This window comes from Agelaius tricolor, unplaced genomic scaffold, assembly GCF_023055355.1.
Source record: "Agelaius tricolor isolate 1412-34295 unplaced genomic scaffold, bAgeTri1.0.p SCAF_10, whole genome shotgun sequence".
Lineage (NCBI taxonomy): Eukaryota > Metazoa > Chordata > Aves > Passeriformes > Icteridae > Agelaius > Agelaius tricolor.
The window spans coordinates 5,699,788-5,720,746 of NW_027269270.1; the positions used below are offsets into that span (position 1 = coordinate 5,699,788).

General features: G+C 40.0%; 1 protein-coding gene across 2 annotated transcripts in view; it reads right to left on the reverse strand.

The window, feature by feature from the left end:
- The window catches only part of HIBCH (3-hydroxyisobutyryl-CoA hydrolase), a 38,462-nt gene extending 24,890 nt beyond the window's left edge, over positions 1-13,572 (reverse strand). The window contains exons 1-6 of one of the 2 annotated variants that reach the window (XM_071434482.1): positions 13,445-13,572; positions 12,340-12,382; positions 11,374-11,514; positions 10,327-10,411; positions 9,338-9,418; positions 7,311-7,363 (exon numbers count right to left, since the gene is read on the reverse strand). In XM_071434482.1, the coding sequence (XP_071290583.1) occupies positions 7,311-7,363; positions 9,338-9,418; positions 10,327-10,411; positions 11,374-11,514; positions 12,340-12,382; positions 13,445-13,557 (516 nt within the window). In that variant the 5' untranslated portion in view covers positions 13,558-13,572. Of the gene's footprint in view, positions 1-7,310; positions 7,364-9,337; positions 9,419-10,326; positions 10,412-11,373; positions 11,515-12,339; positions 12,383-13,260; positions 13,367-13,444 lie in introns of those variants that run through there. The other variant, XM_071434483.1, reaches the window with a different exon arrangement.
- Positions 13,573-20,959: the final 7,387 nt, after the last annotated feature.

Here is a 20,959-nt window from a genome sequence, read left to right on the forward strand (position 1 = left end):
AAGAAGCGCAACTTTTTCTAGTTTCACATTTGAAAGTCTTCTTTTTATCCCAATTTTGTTTCTTTATATGTAACTGGCCATGTGTATTCAGAAAAAAAAAAGACAGCAAAAGCAGCTTTTTTATTGTTCCTAAAATTCTGGAAGAATTGTCCTTCTGTATCACCTAAAAATGTAGCTACTGCAAGAAATCCCTGTGTCCAGCTCATTAAATCTTGATGTCTGCAGGGAGGGCAGGCAAGTGGGAGGGAACCTGTTCCAGCACCTTGCATCAGTGCACAACTGAGCTTTTAGGTTTTATCTTACAATTGAAGAAACGCTTCTTGTTCTTAAAGACAGGTATGTGCATCAGAACTTTATTTAAACAGTGGCACAGGGAAAACCAGAGTGAATCCAGAGGATTTTTGTAATGATGTTCTACTCAGCTGAAAAAAGTGCTTGGAAAGTGATTGAAAGTCTTACACCTCAAGGAGAAAATGAGCACTCAAATTCCTCAGGATTTGAGGAAAACGAGCAGAAATATGAAAGGATGGAGAAGCAGGCAAAGATAATTCCCTTTAGACATTTACTCTTTGATCTATAATAAAGGGAAGGGGAGGGAAATAATGAGGTAACTCTCAATATGAGGCTAGGTAGGTACATGAAGGCCAAGAATTAGAGAAAAATAGAGAGATTTTCGGCATGCAAGAGTCTGATGTTAAATGGAAAGAACAAATCTGTGCAGAAGCCAGCAAAAATCTCAGTCATTGTAGAGCAAGGAGAGGGAGAGAAAAGGAGTTTTACTTACTGTACCAATACTGAGCTATAATTTAAAATACTTGTATTCAAGACAGTGCTTTATGATTCCTTTGGGGAATAACATCATGTGCAAATGATTAACAGAAAGAACCACTGAATGCCCAATGTCAAGAGCTGCTGCCATTCTAGTCCGATTAGCCACAAAATGAAGAGCCCCATTTATCCCTGGGATCATCACACACAAGAGCCAAGCAGGCAGAGCAGCGTGGCCAGATGGCCAAGGGACTGCAACGGCAGCAAGGAGTGAACTCTTTCTTAGCATTACCTCAGCATTGTTTTCAACACCCCATATTGCAGGACATAAGTGGTGCACAAGTCAATCTCAAAACTATTTGTTTGTACTTGCAAAATCTGCATTCTATTTCACAGTAAAAGCTGCCTTCAGCTTTGAAGCACTGGCAATAAAACAGGCCACAAGCTTCTCTGTGGTACACAGGCACGAGGGGGGAGGAGGACAGGCAGAGAGAGGACTGGAAAGCAGCTTATCTAGGTTTAGTATGACAATTACTTTTACTCCAGGGCAGATTTTAGAGCATAAATTAAAACAAAACCAAAGATGTTCCAGAGCGTGATGGCTGACAAGAGGCATGACATGCTTACAAAAAGGAAGAAAAAGAGTAAGAATCGGGACAAGTCCCAAGACATACTGACATAGATTCCAGTTTCCTAGCTTTACAAAGGCCTAAAGGGGTAATTATGTCCATTAGAGTAGAGAAGTACCATGTAAAATCATAATATTTCATGAGCTTTCATATGCTGCAGCTAGTCAGCCCAAGCTCCATCTATATACATCTATATAGATATAGATAAATATTAAGCAATATTTCCATGATGTGTGAGAAAATTTGCACCCCAAATTACACCACAAATGAATAGCTTTGTTCTGTGGGCAATATCTACTTGTAAATGCACATTCCTGTAATTAAAAATTGCATCACACGTGGGCAAAAAAAGTGAGACTTTATAGATATGTTTAATCCTAATGTTTCCTAGTTTTTGAATGTTAGTGTCAAATGCTGCTATCCACACTTCTGAGTGGAAGTTACATGCACACAACTTATATGACTAGATATATGTTGGTAGTGAAAGGAACATTCCTAAGAGTTACAGCTGCACAATCTGGATAAAAATGGGACAGGATAAAGACAGTTATTGGTCAACTCAGCTCCTTTGTGTACTAAAATTGTGTAGACTAAAATGGATAACACACAAGCTTGCTTATGACATCACTACCAATTTACTTGAGAACAAATATTAATTTAGTAAGGATTGTTGACCAAATCCTGCTGAAGTGTAAATGTAGATGTTTGTAACTATTGGTAGATGTGCCATCAGGTCCTGAGATCTGACTTAAAATGAAAGGCAGATTCCTCTAGCAATGTCAGCATCTGCAATGTTTTGCTAAGAATGAAATGGCACTAATGTGAAAAAGAGCTAAAGCTAAATACTGGGTACTGAGTTTACTCTTCTACTGCAATATGGATGCAGGAATTCTGATACTGTATTCCAGAAGAGAAAATGCACAGGTAGATGCACAACAGAATTAATATTTCCAAACCATGGAGTAGGTTCAGGAATTTGGCTGCACATGTTTCTCTGCAAGAACACCTGCATTACCCCTTGATTAAAATGACATCACTCATTAGGCAGCATTCTGAGAAAGCTTCATATTTTAAACTGCAATGTTTGTGATGTCTCCCCATCACTGCACTGCTTTCTTTCACAAACAAGCCAGGGAAGCACAGCCTAGATGTAATCTGGGAAATGGAGGGCACCATCCTCTGAAACAATATTAAGAGTTAGCAGCAGTTTGCAATAAAACTGAGAGGGTACCCCAGCTGAGGTCATGCAGAGCCAATCATCAATGAAACTTCATTTGACAGCTTCATTATCTGCTTGGATGATGAAGTAACCAGGATTTCTATCATTCACAGATGACTTTTGAGGAAGGCAAACACTTTGAAGGGCAAGATTGAAAACCATCTCGCTTTGGAGGAATGAACACAATGAAAATAACTACACTTAGGAAGGTGTAATCAAATACAGAGATGGTAGGTGTGCTTCTCGTGGAATAAATGCCTTGATGCTTTCAGGGGTTTACAGCAACCATGCAATGGGTACAAATAAGGCAGTGCTGTTGTGAAAAGAACTACTGAAGGTATCACACTACAGCAGAGCCTGCACCAGCAGGCAGAGGGGAGAATACTCAGCCTAGATTCACTCCACCTGGGCAGCCTCGTCAGCCCAGGGCCCCCTCGTAAGACACTCAGGTTTCTGGAATTCAGAGAAAAGGAGTACTTTCTTTTCCTTTGTAGGCTCTGAAGAAAAGGGTGGTTCTGCAAAACTGACTCTTTGACAAATGAGTTCAGTTCAAGGAAGAAGATTTAAAATTGGTAAAAGGTAAGCAATAAAGAAATGTACTGTGATGGAAGTTTATGTTAGGCAAGGAGGAAAGAGGTGACAGTAATAGTTTTGGGAGTAAGTAGAAGTGGTGACCTCCTAGGACTGGATGCTTTCAAAACTGCTATTTACATGGATTGTTCGTGACAGAATATCTCTGTAATATAGGGAGGATAATTATTCTGCTCTACTTGGTGCTGATGAATCCTCCAGCTAAAATATTGTCTGGACTCTGGCAATAAACTGTAAAGTACACAAATGGGAGAGATTCCAGAGGATTGCAAGAAGACTAAAAGACTTAATCTATAAGAAGGGCTGAAGAGCTATCCTTATACCTATTAAAGAGAGAGGACTAGGAGCAAGGAGTGCAAGTATCTCAAAATGTCCACAGGGAGCTGTGACTAAGACTGGAATATGTTGATTACACATACTGAAGACTTAGATTAGACACCAGGGAAACCAAGCTTGAAAGAGTAACTTAGCACTAAGGTGGTATATCTAGAAAAAAAACAGCTTTCCTGCTGTTGGAGAGTTCTGAGTGCATCAGGTGAAAATCAGCTAGGCAGTCATTTAGCTATACTTAACCCTAATGCAAGTGCAAAGGAATAATCCTGATGCTCCTCCCAGCTCTACACATCTGTAGATGTGTAACTTATTTCATATTACACAAGAGAGTAACACTCAAACAGTTCTTAAGAAAATTCTACTGTCCAATAGTCACCCTAAAGAAGCTTAGTAAATAAGTTACATGTTGACTCAGTGTAAGTATGAGACCTTGCCTAAAAACCCATACTGCCAGGTGTGGTGACAAAACTAAAGGAAAGCCACTCATGAACCCAAAGACCCAGTCACGGGTTGGTATCTCCTTCTCCCAGTCTGTACTCCTGAGGTCCTCCTCTGAGGAAAGATTGGAGGAGTCAGTCTTGTGTACTGCTATTACTCTCACAAACTGGGCCCCACAATCTGAGGAGTCACAGATGGACATTTGGTCAGGTTGCAAACTATATTAAAGAAAAACCTTCCCAATGATCTTCCTAAATATGAAGATTGGTAAATAAGATGCTTGGAATAACTCAAAGCACAGTGCTTTGCAAAAGATTTAAGACTGTTAGCAATTCTACCAAACTTATTTCTGCATTCTGAAAATGTTGTTTAAATGTAAGTTAAAGTTAAAACCTACTTCCCCCACAGGAAGATTTTTTTCATCCTAAAACTAAAAGCCTAAATTTTCAAAGCAAGGCTAAAACAAACTTAGCAAATATGTTGCGTAAGAGACCAGACTAAAGGATTAAATCCTGTAGAAAATTGTCCAAGGCCAAGAATTCTTATGTTTGAGCAACACTCTGTTTACTCATCAGTAAAAAAATAAGCATTAGACAATAGGCCTGAAAGAGCAACAAGTTGCTTTTCACTGAGCACAACATTTGACTGTGAAATGTGAGGCCTTTCTGAACAGCAAGCCTACTTATTGTCAAAAAGTTTGAGATGTACAGAGAGGTGAGTGTGGCCACTGACGGTTATTTAGCACTGTGGTTCTGAAATACAACCTGGTTCAGGAAGTTTCTAAATCCTGCATGCTCTAGAATGTGATACTACAAAAAAGGGCTCTTCATTCATGCTGTTACAGATTCTTCTATAAACTACAAGTAAAGGCCTTTCCTTCTGAAAACTTATTTCTCATTTTGCAAAGCTACTTTAGTATTTTTACAGATTTTTTAACTGTATTATTTCAGTGACCTTGACCATTTTCACCAACTTCCAAAGTCTATGCCCAGTTTTGTTTTTTTTTCTCTGCCAAAACATTGAAAAGCCACCACTCAGTCTGTCTAGTGTGCTTTATTGGGCTCTGAAACAGGTCTCAAAACAATTTTATGAATCTTTTTGTCTGGCAGAGAGAGTATCTGATGCAGTAATTTACTTTGTGCCAAAGCCTTTTTTAAAACCAGAGCTTTGGCCCGATCTTATAAATCACCTATATTCATTTCCAAAGAACTTAAGACAAGACTGTGACTTTTCTAAAGCCAGAAGACCAAACTTAGGATGTCATTTGCGGACAATAATATTTTTTAAAGCCTCAAGCATCTGAATTTCTTGTCAACTGTTTGGGTACTTAATTTCAAGGAAAAGAAAACTTACAGATAGAAATCAGCTAAATCTGAACTAGTTTTTAGCAATGTGAGTGTGTGTGCCCAGTGTTCCTTTCAACAGAGCACATCCTTTAGCAGTAAATGTGGTATTATTACTCATTTCACTATTTTTCAGTAAACTGCAGTCACCTTTGCTTCTAACAAATTTGTCTTACAAATTTGAACTTACTGTTCCAAATAAGTACAAAAAGATGAAAAGATATATTTATATTTAATATCAATTTTTGATGAACTACAGGGTAACAGACAAGAAGGTGCTGAGAACAAGCTCCACAGCCCCATCTGTTGGCTAATGAAGCTCCCAAAACCATCTACCAGCCCCTAGCCAGTAATGAAGTAGAACCAGTTCATTTTTTGGATAAAATTCCAGGTTTCACTATCACAGATCTATGGCATCTGTGCACCAGTAGAAACCTTTACTATCCAAGTACATAGTAACTGAGTTTCTAACACACTTCTGTGATTTTTTTTACTTATTTCCCCTAAATTAGGCTCCATACTTTCTGAGTCAAAATCTAATCTCCTACCCTCAAGTAAAGATGCTACTTCTAGGATATGATAAGGAAATTAAGTTATGATTCAGACCCTAATGGCAGTTAAATTGTGTCACAGTCCCACTGAAATTTGGGTATCCTGCACTAAAATTTGGTTTATCCTGCACTAAAATACAGTTTCAGGCTAATTGCTGTCTTTTAAAAGCTTGTCAAAGGAAAGAGAATTCATAAAGAATCTTAGCAATGGAGTCAGATGATCCATTATGTTCTTTTCAGTCCAAAAATACACTTTCCTTTCAAAGGACAAAATTCTATTCCTGCTCAGGCCATAGTCATAACAAGCCATCTGCAGGACCTTTTAAAGGATATTGGCTGCTGGGCAGTTTGGCTCATTCACATCTTTCCATCCTATTATTCAAAAGTCCATAAAATAAATGGACTCCCTATCTCTTATCTATGAACCTTCAGAACTCCTATGGTCAATAAAGCAGTTTTCTGGAAGAAGAGCTACAGAACAAGTGCCCTTTATGCTGGAAACAATGTATGTATGCTAGGCTGGGGGAATGGCTCTCTAGTGAGATCTTTGGGGCTTGGTAGCAAAAAAGCAAAGGGCAAGAGAGCTGCTGTGTATTTAGATGAAAAGCTGAGAAGAGCAAAACAGACAAATGAAATCGGTAAGGAAAGATAAAAGAGTCATGACAGGTCATGGATCATGTAGTGTTCCACTTCTCACATCTATCTTTGACAAACTTTTTTAAATAGATTCTACACCCATATCATAGGGACATACCAGAGAACAATACAAATCTAAGCAGTGGCATGGCAGACAGGCTTCATCGTTAAACTCCGTGTTAAAAATAACTGAAGATTATTTTAATCCACTCTCTGATGTGCTGCAAATATATCCTACAGATGTGAAACTCACTAAAACAGAATTTTAGCATGTAAAAAAAGCATGGCATTGCCCTGTTATCTACTTATGGTGCTTACAGACAGCAATTGCTGAAAAAATGATTAACACTGAGTATAACTAGCAATATGATGGAGTCTTCTCTATGTTGCTTTAGTAATAAGGTGCAGCCCTGGGTGAGTTGTGTGGAATCAGTATCCCACAAATTATTATTTAAAAGTACTACAGAGGTGAGAAAGTAGATGCACTTCCAGATTATTTGCTGGAAAAATGTAAAACTCATGAATGTCTGTTAAGGTGTAGCTTAGAATTCTCAATTTCTCAAAGAGCAGCTCTTTAAATGTATTTTTCCTAGAGAAAGCACTTATATTAGCTATCAAGGAACATCAGAGGCCCTACAAGGGCAGCAGTGCACCCAGACAAGCAAGACAAAGGTTCAGATTATGATGTTTGTTCTTCAATCCACAGGTTGGAAATGCCTTGTGTTCTCTTCATTCAACTGAGACACAACATGAGGTGACTTTAAAACAATCTATCAGGTATCAGGTAAGGTCCTTAACTTACCCCTCCCATTGTAATGCCATCAATAAGTGCCACATATGGCTTCTTGCAGGTGCCTGTAAAAAATGTCAAGAAAAACAATCATTCATCTTTTTCAAGAGTGGACCTGTGACTAGCTGCCACATGACAGGTTTCCCTACATCTTACTTTAGCAAGAGCAGCAGAAAATAAATGGGAATTTAAGCAGTAATCATATTATCATCTTACAATGAAGGTACCTCATGTTAAGTAATGAAAAGAAACACCAGTCTCTGATTTACTGGATTGTGAGTGTTGTAAGAGAACATTATACAACTATCAAGCACTGGCCTGTTTGTTATGTGAGTACCTGACAGTTTAGCCAGCACAAATAGCTTTGTCTGATGTTGGGACAGAGCAGATGCCCTTTCACCCCCTCTCAGAGCCTGGATTAGGAGCAGGGGGTGTGTTCCAGCCCCTCAGTGCTCTATTACAAAGGCAGAAGCATGGGTGGGTCCCAGCCACAACGTGACTGTAAATTCTGCAATGCAGGTGTGTTCTGTCATGGCAGCTCTTGCATACAGCCCTGAACGTGGAGCAGGCAGGTTCAGGTGACAATGTCCTGAATTACCAACTTCATCTGTTGGGGCCTTTAGATGGCACAAAACTAAACCCCAGTGCTTTCAATTACCATTCATGGAAAGACTCAGAACCTGACTGTGAATGAAACAGCTGCCCTGTATTCAGTGTTTTCAGGTCAGAATTACTGCTGATACAGGTATCCCCTACAACCATGTTGTGAGTTTTTCTGTAATAACTATGTAGAGCCTTGTTTAAAATAAACTATTTTAAAAGGCAGTTCAATCCTTCAAATCAGTAGTTAGAAAATGTTAGGAGAATTGTATTTTGAACTTTGTTCTTACATGAACATACAAGCTGATGCATGGGCTGTAGATGCTACTCCCTGAACCAAATTTCTGTAGCAGCAAGCCTTCCCCATTGCAATGCTGTGACAGCAGCTCCCTGCTGTATTTTTAAGTTATAATATGTAAGATATAAATAAATATTTTTAGCAGAAATCTCAGGCTTAAAGGAATACAGTCATACTAAAGCTAGCAAAAATCTAGGTTTTGTAATTACATACATTAGAGATATTACACAGCTAATTATTAAAATAAAATAAAAAGAAGAAAACAGGCTTTTAAATCATGTACCCTTGCAACAGAATCATCATCAAGTTCAATTGGCAAGGTAATACTATTTTTCCCAACTATTTGAAACCTTAAGCTATTTTTTTGCCTTGTATTGGTGAAGGAAAGAAAGGTGCATGACAAGCATGCTCAGTCCTGAAACTCTGTCAAACAAAGTAAAAGTAACTTTTCAGGAATTACTCTAATAGCTGTGCTCTTCTGTCAATGCAAGCAACAGCACCCTCCTCCTGTAGTGACTAACACAGGACACCATATTTTAAAACTCAAACTGTATTCAATTAAAATATGTTTGGAGTAGTTTCTGCTCATCAAAACCTTCAACTCTTGACTTTTAGCCTAAAGAATTAATATCCTTTTTTAATATGCTTCACTCCAGTGAACTTCACCCAGTGTCTCTGCAATAAACTAAGGCAGCTCACTCCTGAGTTATGCAGCCCTAGTCTTTCATGCAGTCTATTTAAATGGAAAGCCTTCATATAATTTAATCTTCTGCTTTCTGATTGAATATTAATGATTTTTCACACATCTATTTTTATGTCAGGTCTTCTTTGAAGCAGCTACTTAGTGCAGAACTGCAGTGTCTACAGCTAAAACTAATTCTTCCACAGAGGAAATACAGCTAACCAGAATAATGGGATGGGATAAAATAGCTGTCACAATAACTCAAACAAAAGAAACACATTCTGCATGCAAGGTATAAAAATGGGATATGTTGTATTACTGGTATTGAACTTGCTAAAAAAAATAATTACTACTTCTCTGATGTTACCACAGTCTTTAACAGATTATCAAAGAGATAAATTTACATTTGAAGCCAATGTTATGAGAACTGTACTGTTTCAGAAATTGCTGTTAACATACCAATGGCATTGTTCAGCCTGTATTCTCCTATGAAGAAATCTTGTATCAGTTTATCTCCAACTTTTCCCGCTTCTGTGATGGCTTAAGAGAAACAAAAATTCCAAAGATAATTGTAAGTTTAATAGAAAATACAAGTAAGAGAACATAATGCCTCATAAGTTGGGTCTTTTCCTACAGCAAATAGAGACCTACCTAATCCCACTTGATTATATTTGAGAAAATTTGCTCAAATTAAAATATGAACATAAGTCTCAAATTTGATTTAACTGTATTTTTCTGGACACTTTGTCACATACTTCTGAGAGTATGGTCCATTTTCTAACCCCTCCTAATGTCCAGTACTCATTTTTGATATTTTTCACACCAACATTTAGAACAGTCACTTAAAACTGACTATTCTGAAGACTCAAAATACTAAAAATGAGAAGCCACTTAGAGCATGACATAAAAATATCTTTTTATATATTGTAATAACAATAACCTGTGCTGCTTGTTTACCTACAGTTTACAACAATTTTGCTAATTTTGACACTTTGGAGATTCCCTGCAGTTCATAGCTAAAAATTAATCACAGATACATTCATCACCCTTGTCAGATCTGTATCTAACCATATAAAACACTAGACACTAATTATCCAGTACTATCAGAGCTACCTGTTAGGGCCCTTCAAATTTCTTGGAAAGAGGCTGACTGTAATGAAAATTTGGGAAGAGAAATGTAAAGACAAGAACCTCTCCTCCCAGAATGACTGGCTGCTATAATCAGTTATTCATAAAAATGTAATTTTTTATACACTGTCCTGACAGCTGTCTCCTGAAAAATACCTTAAATAGCATCAACACATCAAGGTGTCCTAAGAGTCAGCTCAACTGGTCTCTTACTCTTGTGTAGCAAGATTTTGCTTACCCAAGACACAGTAAACAAAGGAAATCAACACAAAGTAGTGACTGGGAAAGACATCAAATGTTTAAGTGAGGATAGTCCTTACCTCGGATGTCACCCCCAGCACAAAAAGCTTTTCCTCCAGTTCCCTTTATAATTATTAGAAAAGTTTCAGGATCTTGCTCCCATGTCTAAAAAATAAGTAAATATTTCCACATAAGACTAAAATCTGTTTAGTGTCTCTAACACACACTTCACTTTTTCAAAAAGCAAATCAAACCATACTTGAAAATAGATTGTCTTAAACTGAAGTTTGAAATCTAAATGTCTTTCTGCCACTTCTGCATCCTATTCAACCCTGAGAGCAGAGATTAGCAGAGCTGCCTTTCCTCTTTCAGAAAAACACCTGTGTGCAGCTCTCAGCCTCTGAAGAAAGGCAGCACCCCACAAAACAGGGCCTGACAGAAATCAAAAACTGACACCTTTTCAGGTTGTGCTTCAAAAATGTCTAATAAACACCAAAAGGCATCAGAGAATTATCCAACAAATGCTGGTATCTAATGAATTTGACTCTGTGAATACGATAAATAGTATCATTAAATTAAAAGAGACTATTTTCATGCTTAAAATCTCATGGTACTTCACTAGCTTGTAGAAACAGTGCCTGCAAATCCATGAGTTCTCATTTAAGGAATGACACTGACAGCCCCCTGCTTCCTAGGGGCTGATATCTCTTATTTTCAGCCATGAAAATGGTACTGCCCTCTTGATGGAGTGGTATTGCACTCCCTCAAGAGGCAACACCACTGTATGGGTCGAATTTTGTACCAACTGAGCAGGTGGGTGTTGCCAAAAGGAACACACAAATGATGAGCACTGCTTGTTCTTAATTCAGCCCTGGTATTAACATGGATGTGCATTTACCTATGAGGATGCTAAATGTAACTCTGTCTGACAGCCTGTTCTTTGATGTGTCTCCTCTTTCTAACTTGCTTGACACTGCCTGGTTTTTCCCATGCTATAAATCAGAGCTCACTCTACTCACACAAACTTTCATCCTTTAAATCAGTACACCAAGAAGTGCCTAACTGCATTTTAAAACTGGTTTCAAATAACATATGTATAGTGGATGGGTAGAAGTGCAGCTACTAACCTTTATTTGAGGATAAATTTTTTGGATCATAGGCAGATTTAGTGCATTGAGAGCCTTGGGTCTATTCAAAGTTATTATTCCTGCACCTCCTTTCTTTTCCAACAACACTTCTGCTGCTGAGTCTGTCTGCTTAGACATTTTCTGTGCATGCAAAAACAAATAAATGAAACAAATGTCATCAGTTAGGTAACTTGAGTAACATATTTACAAAAGTTTTTATGGAAATTTATTCTCAAAACACACTATCAAGGATCACAAAACATGCATTCTGGAATTGTATGCTAACTTTTTCCCTCTGTACTTCTATTTGCATTTCCTAAACAGTTCTTTGGAAACTACTTTGAGCCTTTCAGAGTAGTAAAACTCAGAGAAGTTTTTGGACCACACATTGTTTTACAGTAAGGTTTTGAGTTCAGTTAAATAAAATTTACAACAGAAACACACACAAAAAGAAAATCAAATCAAACAAATAAAAATTTCCCCACCCTATTAATAAAACAGAAATCCATGGCTTCTTAAAACTGACATTCTGAAAATACTTGCAACAATTAGAACAATGACAGTTCCATATATCCTTACTGGTAGTTTGACACTGCAAACCCAAATGTACACCCTGCTTTGTCTATAAGTAACTTTTAACAGTAGAAAACAAATCCCCTCAACTATTTTCACCCTCACAGTGGGATGACATTTAAGGAATTTATGGAAGCTAACACAGAAACTATCTATAAATTAAAGAAATACCTATAAAGTATAGCCAAAAAATCAAGCTTTAATTTACAGTATAATAGACACCTGTAACCAAGTGCTCAAAGATGTGGGCAATACCATGCCTGAGCAATAAATGTCAGAGTTGAGAACCAGTGTGTGTGCAGACACATTAGAAGTTGCATGTGCTGTGTGTCTCAGGGGAGTTAAAAGAGTCCTGAAAGCTTCCAACTCAGTCAAACATGATGCTGTCCTTACCAAATGTTGAAATATTACTTGTAGCCTGTTGAGTGCCCTCAGCCTGAAAAAAGAACCAAAACATTAAAAAACCAGTTAAAACCATAAACCTGCCACACGATTCCCCAAATATCTGACTGCCAGGTTAAGCAAAGCAGTGGCAGAAAAATTTGGGAACACAACTTCTTGACGTTGTCCTCATAAGAACCAATTAAAATTTTATTATTGAAACAGTTGGAAATTCTTTGCTTACTAGTAAATAAATAGCAGATACCAGTATCAACTACTAATCTTTTCAAGTTAGGAGAACCTGAAAACTACCAGGACAGAGGGGTTGGGGATATGATTGACACTGTGTGTCTTTTAAAGATTTACAGCCTTTTTGCGGGCACGTTTAAATGCTGACATCAAAAAAAAACCAAAAAAAAAAAAAAGTCTTGTCAAAACCTTCGTCTATTTCCAAAAGCTTCCATGACACAAACCTGCCCTCGTGTGTACACATTTCACATACATTTACACAAGGTTTGCGTAAGAGCTCGCGCTTTTGTGGGTGACAGGAGAGACCCAGGCTGTCAAACTCTGTGAACACGCCACTGGTTTTGAGCAGTAATTTATTAATTTTGAGGCTGTCATTTATTAATGGCCACCGAGGAAGGCTGTGCTGGCCACACAGCAGAGCTGGAATGAAAACTTCACCTTTCAACCACTTCAGCGAACAAACCCAGCCAAATCCATGTTATGTGTTAGTGCCGCGGTACACTACGCTGGTTTTTAATCGCATGCTTGTTTTTGAAAGTGAAAGTTAGTGAAGGCCTGGCTGATCTAGGCCCGAACTATAACTCGCAGCAGCTGCGGGGCTGCGATCCCCGGCAGGCTCGGCCGGCGCTCCCCTCGCTCCCCGCGGCCGCCGCCGCTACCGCCCCTCAGGGCGGCCCCCGTTACCTGGGCAGCGCCTGCAGAGCCGGGCCCGCCATGGCGGCACCGCTCCCTCACCGGCTCCGCGGCCCGGCACAGCGCGGGGCGCATGCGCGGCGCTCCCCGAGGCACCGGGAGCCGCTCCTGAGGGGCGGCCACCCGCTCGCCGCCACGAGCAGCCCTTTTGCAGTAAACAAGGCAGATTCCTTACCTGGACAGGGAAAGGGAGCTGCTCCCCGTGGCGGATAAGGCCGGGTGGTCTGAGGGCATCTGGAGATGCAGCTGCTTTGAGGCGAGCAATGCCGCAAGTGGCAGCAATAACATCAGCCGTGGGGCTGGCTGCTGAAGGTGGGGAAAGCTCGCATTGCCAAACTGCCTTCGTGCGCCGCAGCTGCATGCAGGCTGATTATTATTTTCAGCAGTTAGACTGGTTTCTTAATTTCTGCCCTCCCGGCTTCTCTTCACCCTTTGCACCTGAAACACCAGGCACACCTGTACTGCCCTCGCAGCTGCTCACACACGGGCAGCGGGTGAGGTGGGATTAAGGATTAACATCCCACCAAGAACTGCTTATCCGTGAGGTGAATACAGGGAGAACATGAATTTGTGTAAATGTAAATACATGGAGAGCATGTATTTACATTTACATTTAGAACTAGCACGTTTACTGCCCCAACAGTAGCTACAGACGACGGTGAGCCCAAACACAGCCTGTGCGTTCAGCATAAATAGACTCAGAAATTGCAACTGTGAAAATTGCCTTTTAAAAAAAAAATAAATAAAATATTAAGGCACTTGAGAATTTTTCACTCTAGGAGTCAATAATACAAAATTCACTTGGATTTCAGTAACTAAGACCATTCCATGACTGGTTCTTTAGGCTGACACATGAGACTGCTATTGAAAAGACATAATGAACCAGGGGGTGAATGACAATGCAGTGCATTAGGTTGAAATGTAGCTTCATCATATGTGGGAACTCAGCACATCACTCTGGATGTCCAGAGTTGCTGAGAGAACCCTTGGGGGGCTCAGAAATCCTGGAATGTTGCCAGGAGCGCCTGGTGGCTTGACTTCAATCCCTCTAGGGATGTGCCACCTGTTTGAGGACATGAGAGTCACTTGGGAGTGAATGGTGCAGGAATGATGTATTTACAGGGTGAGATATAGATTTTAGGGTTTTGGTACAGGGGGGTTATGGAGGGATCAGGGCGTGTCTTGTCCTTCTTCTTTCTTCTTCTTGTCATCCATTTTCTGTGGTGATGTTGGCACTTGGGGATTGGTCCATGGGGAAGGTGCACTTGCTAATATGGGTGAAAGGTATTGGGATATAAAGGTAAATATGATGTATGTAGTTTTTAGTATAAAAAGACACGACCGCCTTGTGGGTGGTCAGAGTGCCCTTGGCTGCCTTGCTGGTCAGACCTCTGCTGGGCAGAAAGAAAATTCTGTAGATAAGAAGAAGAAATAATAAACAATCTGAAGACCGAAAAACTGAAGAGTCCAGACTCTCAGAAGTCCTAGCTCTCAGAAGCACTTCTAGAGAAGTCTCCAGAGGGCAACCTTGCTCTTTATTTCTAAAATGATTCAGCCCCTGCTTATATCAGCGTCATCTCTGTTGGCATTTCCGTTGCAATGACTCTCAGAGTATATTAAATCTGGTTGTAAAAATTTTAATCAAACTAAATAGGCACACACAAAAAAAAAAATACAGAACATTTCTGTATTAACGCAGTCTCAGTTTTCAGTCTTGTACAATGTGAACAAAAAATAACTGGGAACAGGACATGAGGTGCTTTTCCGGGCAATGGGAGCCTGTCTACTGCAAACTGATTAATTGTAAGAATTCATTAGGTGATCCTGACTATTCCAACTTTCACTTAAAGGTTATATGATAATCAGTGATGCAGCTTATTGGTGTCATTTTGTGTGCATTATATCAAGTGCCATGCAATTAAATCTAAACCAGGCTAAATGACACCAAATTATCACAGCTGGCAAACCTGAACCCTGACTTAAATAATTATTTTAAAAATTGTTTTTGAGGATAACTCTGCAGCTCTTATCCAGGCATTACTAATTAGAGGGTTTGATAAGCAGGTAACATTTTTGTTTCTCATTTCCTGTGACTTAAAGTCTCTACATTTCACAGACAAATATGAAAAGAACTTTTCTGTGGTATTATCTCTTTGTTAGTGATGTTGGGAAAATGAAGAGATGGGTGTGTGGAAGTTAACCTTGGGTAAGAGCAGGTGGAGGCAGTTTGAAAGCCCTGGAAATCTCCTCATAAATCCCACCTGCACACAGGCAAGGCTGTGATCAGGACATGATTACGTGGGATGTCTGCTCCTGGGGGTCCAAAACAGAAGCTGGTGATCTGATTCATCTTTTACTTATGCTGATTTTGATCTCTTCTCCTCCTGTCCTCAGTGTAAGTAATGGTGTAAACCCTTTGTAGTCTTCCAGCTGTAGGCCTGATTTAGGACACAAGTGGGCCTACTCCTTTGTAAGTAACAGCAGCCTTGTAACAGCAAGGAAGTAACAGCAAGCCTTGCCTTGAGACAACTACTGATTTCTCTCCACAGTGCTGATATTGAATTCATATTTAATGTTTTCTTTAAAATCTTTTTTTTTTAAGTAGTTTTTAAGAAGGGGTGGTAACATAAGAGCCATCTTCCTTGAGGCTTCATTTTAAAACCTGGTTGAATTTGATGGCTTGAATTTACCTATAGTTTTTTTAGGGGCAGAGGATTCTTAAGTGTTAGAAAATTGCTATTTTTTCACAGCTATTTAGCTGACTGCAATCCTGTCCAAAAAGCAACTCAGATATCATCTTATTTTTCAATAGTCCTCCTGCACACCCCATTTTTTCAGAATATCAAAGTGAAAATGCTTTCTAAAATGTAAATAAAAGACTTTCCTAAGTAGATGGTGGGAAAAGAGTGAAAATAATGGAGTTGCCTGAGAATGAGCAGAATGAGATGATCTTTAACCTGGGAGTTTATGGATTATTTTACTATTGGCAAAGAGGGCTGCACAATACTGGACCAAGCCAGGAACTGGGAGTGTAAGTGCAATAGCCAGAAGGATAAGCAGGTTGTAATTCCTCCCCCTGGAGAAGTTTCCTGGCAGCACCTTCAGTAGGTTTGAAAAGAGAAAACAAGTTGCAGACTGTAGGAGGTCTGTAGAGTTGAGCAGATGTTTTCAGGTTTTGTTTCTGGTTTGGGTGGGTTTTTCTGGGGTTTTTTTGTTTCTTTTCCAGAAAAACACGTAACTTTAGAATGTGGGAGCTCTTGCTCTCAAGAAGGATTTCAGGAGCAGCTCAGCTGCGTTCTGTGTGCTGCCTGTTCAGCCCTAGTTAACCATTAATTTGTGCCTCACATTTACCTCTGAGAGCTGCCAGAGTAGTTGACCAGGACCAGATAATAAATGGTACAAGTACTTCATCATGTCCCATGCTGCTGTTTCCAGGTTTGCTGTAAATTCAGTCTTTTTCCTCTGCTGGTCTAACAGCTGGCATCTCATTTCTGTAAGTGTGGGGAGTGAGTGCATCCTTACAGGCTGTGAAGGTTAAAGGAAAAGGAGTCTGTGAAGGTCTGGGGAACAGAATGGGGAAATTTCCAGTTCATGCCTGCTAACTGGTTATTACTGTGCTGACAAACAATCCTCACATTGTTATTTCTCAGTCCAGGCTCAGCTGACAGCCCTTGAAAACAAGTGACACAGGCTGAAATTTCCTCCTGCCAGCTTGGGTACATACTAGTAAAGGCTCAGGTCTGCAGTAGAATCTTCCAGGGACATCACTGAGAGCAGAAATAGACTTAAAATAAGCAGAAAACAAATCTGTTTCTTCACTCTCTAACAGCAGACCAACCTAGAGAAGGACTGAAACACCTATGTAATATGGAGAAATGAATTTTTGCTTTTGTCTGTAACCTGAGTCATTTCATATGAACAGTGTGCCTTCCTCAGGGCTTTTGGGCAGAGACCTTTCAGACCATGCATTCACACAACATCTGCAATCGTAGATTTGGGATGAGGGCATACAGCTAATGCCATGCAGTAGTGAATTTCTCCTGTAACAGGAGAGTGTGAGGGAGGGGAAAAATCAACTTTTCTTTTTCCTGTTTTTCTTTTTTTCTTCACCAGTTAACTTGCATCTTATCAGTGGGGAACTAGAAAGTGTTTGGAAAAGGCTGAAAGCAAATCCGTAATGAAACTGTGTGAGCGAAGTAGTTTTCCTTTTCTTTTGGCCTCAGAGAGCACCGGGGAAGGTGTGGGAGTGGCTGTGCGCTGCTGCAGATGCTGCCGTGTCCATGGGATGACGAGAGAGGATCCAGGCGAGGTCCATCCAGCAGTGAGCTCCTCTCCTCCCACCAGCCCGCCTTAGACACAGCACTCGTGCTGCAGCCACCCTGCCAGGAGCCCCTGGGTGAGACGGGACCCTGGGCAAACACCCTCCCACAGCTTTCTTCCCTGCTGCCACCAGCAATCTGTCACTCCTCTCCCCGAACCACCCTCCACCTACGTACAAAGCCATAAGTGTAAGGAACGCCCTCTTCCCTCCTCCTTCTCCTCCCCACGAGCCTGTTCTCCGTGGGTGAAAAATGCTGTCTTCCCAGAGATCTGGTCACCCCCGACTTTGGCTTTGAGACCCAAGCTGTTTGATACCTTTTAGGACTACAGCTTGGAAAGCTCTGCTTGCAGGTCTATTGTGTGCGTTTTTCAATTGCATATAATTGCACATGTGCGGGTGGGAAGGGGCTATTTGCTTCCCACTCGCTTCGATACGCCTCCCTTCCTAAGAGGGCCGCTTCCTTCCCTTTCTGCTCTCAGCCTCCCACGCATTTAGCAATGAGAAATGCTGCAGAAAACTGACCAGCTACCAACCCGCCCACCTGAGGAGGAGGAGCACCAGCAGCAGCAGCACATTTCTCTCGCTCTCAGCTCTTTAAACACAGTTAAAAAGAGCTGTAGCGTGGGTGGAAATAGCTGTAGGGAGTGTGTGTGGGAATGGGGCTAGAGGAAAGTGCATTTTTTCTTGGTAGGACGGTTAACTTCTAGTGGACCAAAAAAATACCCCAAAGATATCTCACTGCTGAGGGTGTCTTTGGGTGTATAATCAGTTCCTGAGTCTCCCAGGTCTGGAAAGGATGAAGCAGGGAATGAAGCAAGTGATGGCAGGGAAGCTTGCCTTCCAGCCTTCGGGAGTCTGTTAGGAAATGAGATCTGTATTGCATCTCGTTGTGTCATCACGTCTGCTGTTCTGCTCTCAATGTGTGTGCTTGATTCTGTGAGAGTCAGAGCTGCCTGTATGTAGGAAGAGAAAAAGGCATGTGGTTTTCACACCATGTGGGTCTGTATTTCAAAATACTGTCCCTGTTGGACCTCTTGAAATAGCACTGTCCCAGAATATCAGTTAATTCAAGATTTACTCGGTGTGCTTCTCTACGAAATTATAATCACGCTTATTTGTGTTAACTGGTTGTTATTTGAGGTGCTTTGCTTGTATTACATGAAAATAGCAGTGGAACTAGTAAGGAACTATACATTGGTATAGAGTGCAAAGTGGTAGTGCTGTTTCTTAGGGAATCTCTCTGATAGACTCCAAGAACCAAGGGTCCTCAACAGCTGTGAGTTTCTGACTTGGTTTGACTTAGCTATCTGAAATACAGATTTTACAATATATAATCCTCCTCAGCACTGTCCTCACAGGACTAACCTGCACACATTCTTCTCAAGTCAAAACTCTACCCATGCATTGGTTTTGACTCGATTTCTCATCAGCATCAGACCTTCCATGTATGTTACTGACGCAGAATCTTATATCAGGATGTGGTCTTTAGTGATTCACAATGACAGTAACAGCCAAATAATGAATTCAACTCTGAAAGTACTGGAGATATCTGAGTATCTCCAGTACAGAGATTGTACAGAGCATGTCATTTTCTCCTAGTGAGGAGAAGCCTCAAGCCTGGGAACTGGGCTCACTGACTTCAGTGCCTTCCTCCACAGCCTGTCTCTTGTAGCTCTGAAAATTTTACCTTAGCATTGGAAGAGAAATGTAGGCATAACTTTTAGGCTCTGAAACAAAGGAAGTTATGAATAAGCCTAATTAACACATTTCTGTGTGACACAACAGACAGATCAGCTGATGGACTTGTGCTAGCAAGAGGTAGAGACCTATCAATGGAGATGTAACTTTAATGGAACTAATTATCCTGGTGTTTTAAAAGTCTTATTTATGACTGGTGAATAATATTTTAAATATATCCTTCTAACCTTCCACTGAATCTTATGTAGCTCATAATTATAATCCACTGGAATTACATACCCAGCCTGAGGAGGAACAATATTCCAAATATTAAGTTCATGTCACTTGACTCATTTACTTTAAAACATTGCAGCAATTCCTTTGTCAGTAGCATTTTGAAGCACTGTTGGCTTGCTTGTAATTCTACCTCATATTTAGCATTGGTTCAGTTAACTTTGGAGGTAGTGCTTTTCCTACCTTTTATATCAATGAATGTACATCAGATTTTAAATGCAGATTATATGCTTATCTTGCCAACTACCATTAGCCTCAATTTTTTTCTTGTATGATCTATCTGTTGTGGTAGAATTATATTACTCGAGAAGCAGGGAAAAAAAAATAAAGGAAAAATCACCCAAACATTTAGAATCATTAAAAATCTATTTTAGAAGCTCAGTCCTGTATGTAAGATTCCTCTTGGCCTCCTTGTTCTGTCTGTTGTTCAGCTGGAATGTTGCACGCTTTGGTCTTGAACCATCTGCTTCCTTCTCAGGGGTCACAGTGAATGGCTAGTTAACTATTTTGTCTCCATCAGAATCAGAGTGGACAAAAGCATTTGATGCAAATTAGTAGCTTTCTGGCACACCAGGGAATTGAGCACCTCAGATGTTTATTTCAAGAATTTGTTACTCTAAATTAAAGTGAGGCTCCTCAGCAGAGCAGTTTTGCTGACAGTGTGACAGTCAGCATCTTATTAAATGGATGTGGTGTATTCAAACCTTTCTGTGTTTCTAGCCTGGCACCTCACACAAGTATTATTTTCACTTTTAAATAACTGCATTTTGTTTTAAAAGTCAATATTAAGAATATTTTTCAAAATTTCTTTCTGTTTTATTTCATCCTGGAGTCCAGTGAAAACTGTTTGTAAAAGAATGACTTGAACATTGCCTAGGGAAAGATATCTCAATGCCACAAATGATGCAAAGGACAGCAGAGCAGAATGGAAAAACTTAATAATGAGGGAAAAAATAGGTCAGTAGAATAAACAGAGGCCTTTAAGCTATCAAATAAGCATCTATCACTTACTGCTGCAGATATATTCTGTTCAAAGTATAAATTATTAGTGTCCAATATGGGGTAATCATGAGTTTCAATGCAACTCAATTTATCAGCTCTGTGTATAATGATTAACCTGGCAGAAGGATGTGTAGCAAGTCAGAAGGAGAACTGTTTGTCTTTGGGGTTTTTTTGCTTTGTTTTTTTTTCAAGGAAGAAATATGGTCACCTTGGATCATAAACAAACTTGCAATGGCAGTGTCAGGGACAGATTTCCTTGAGCACTTATTGAGAGGATATACTTCCCTAGGGATTTAGTGCTCAGTGAAGAAAGGCAGTGGCAGCTGTGGCAGGGCAAGGCATAGATTTAAATTGTTCCAAAGGAAATACATGATTTCTAGTCTCATTAGCTCCTCT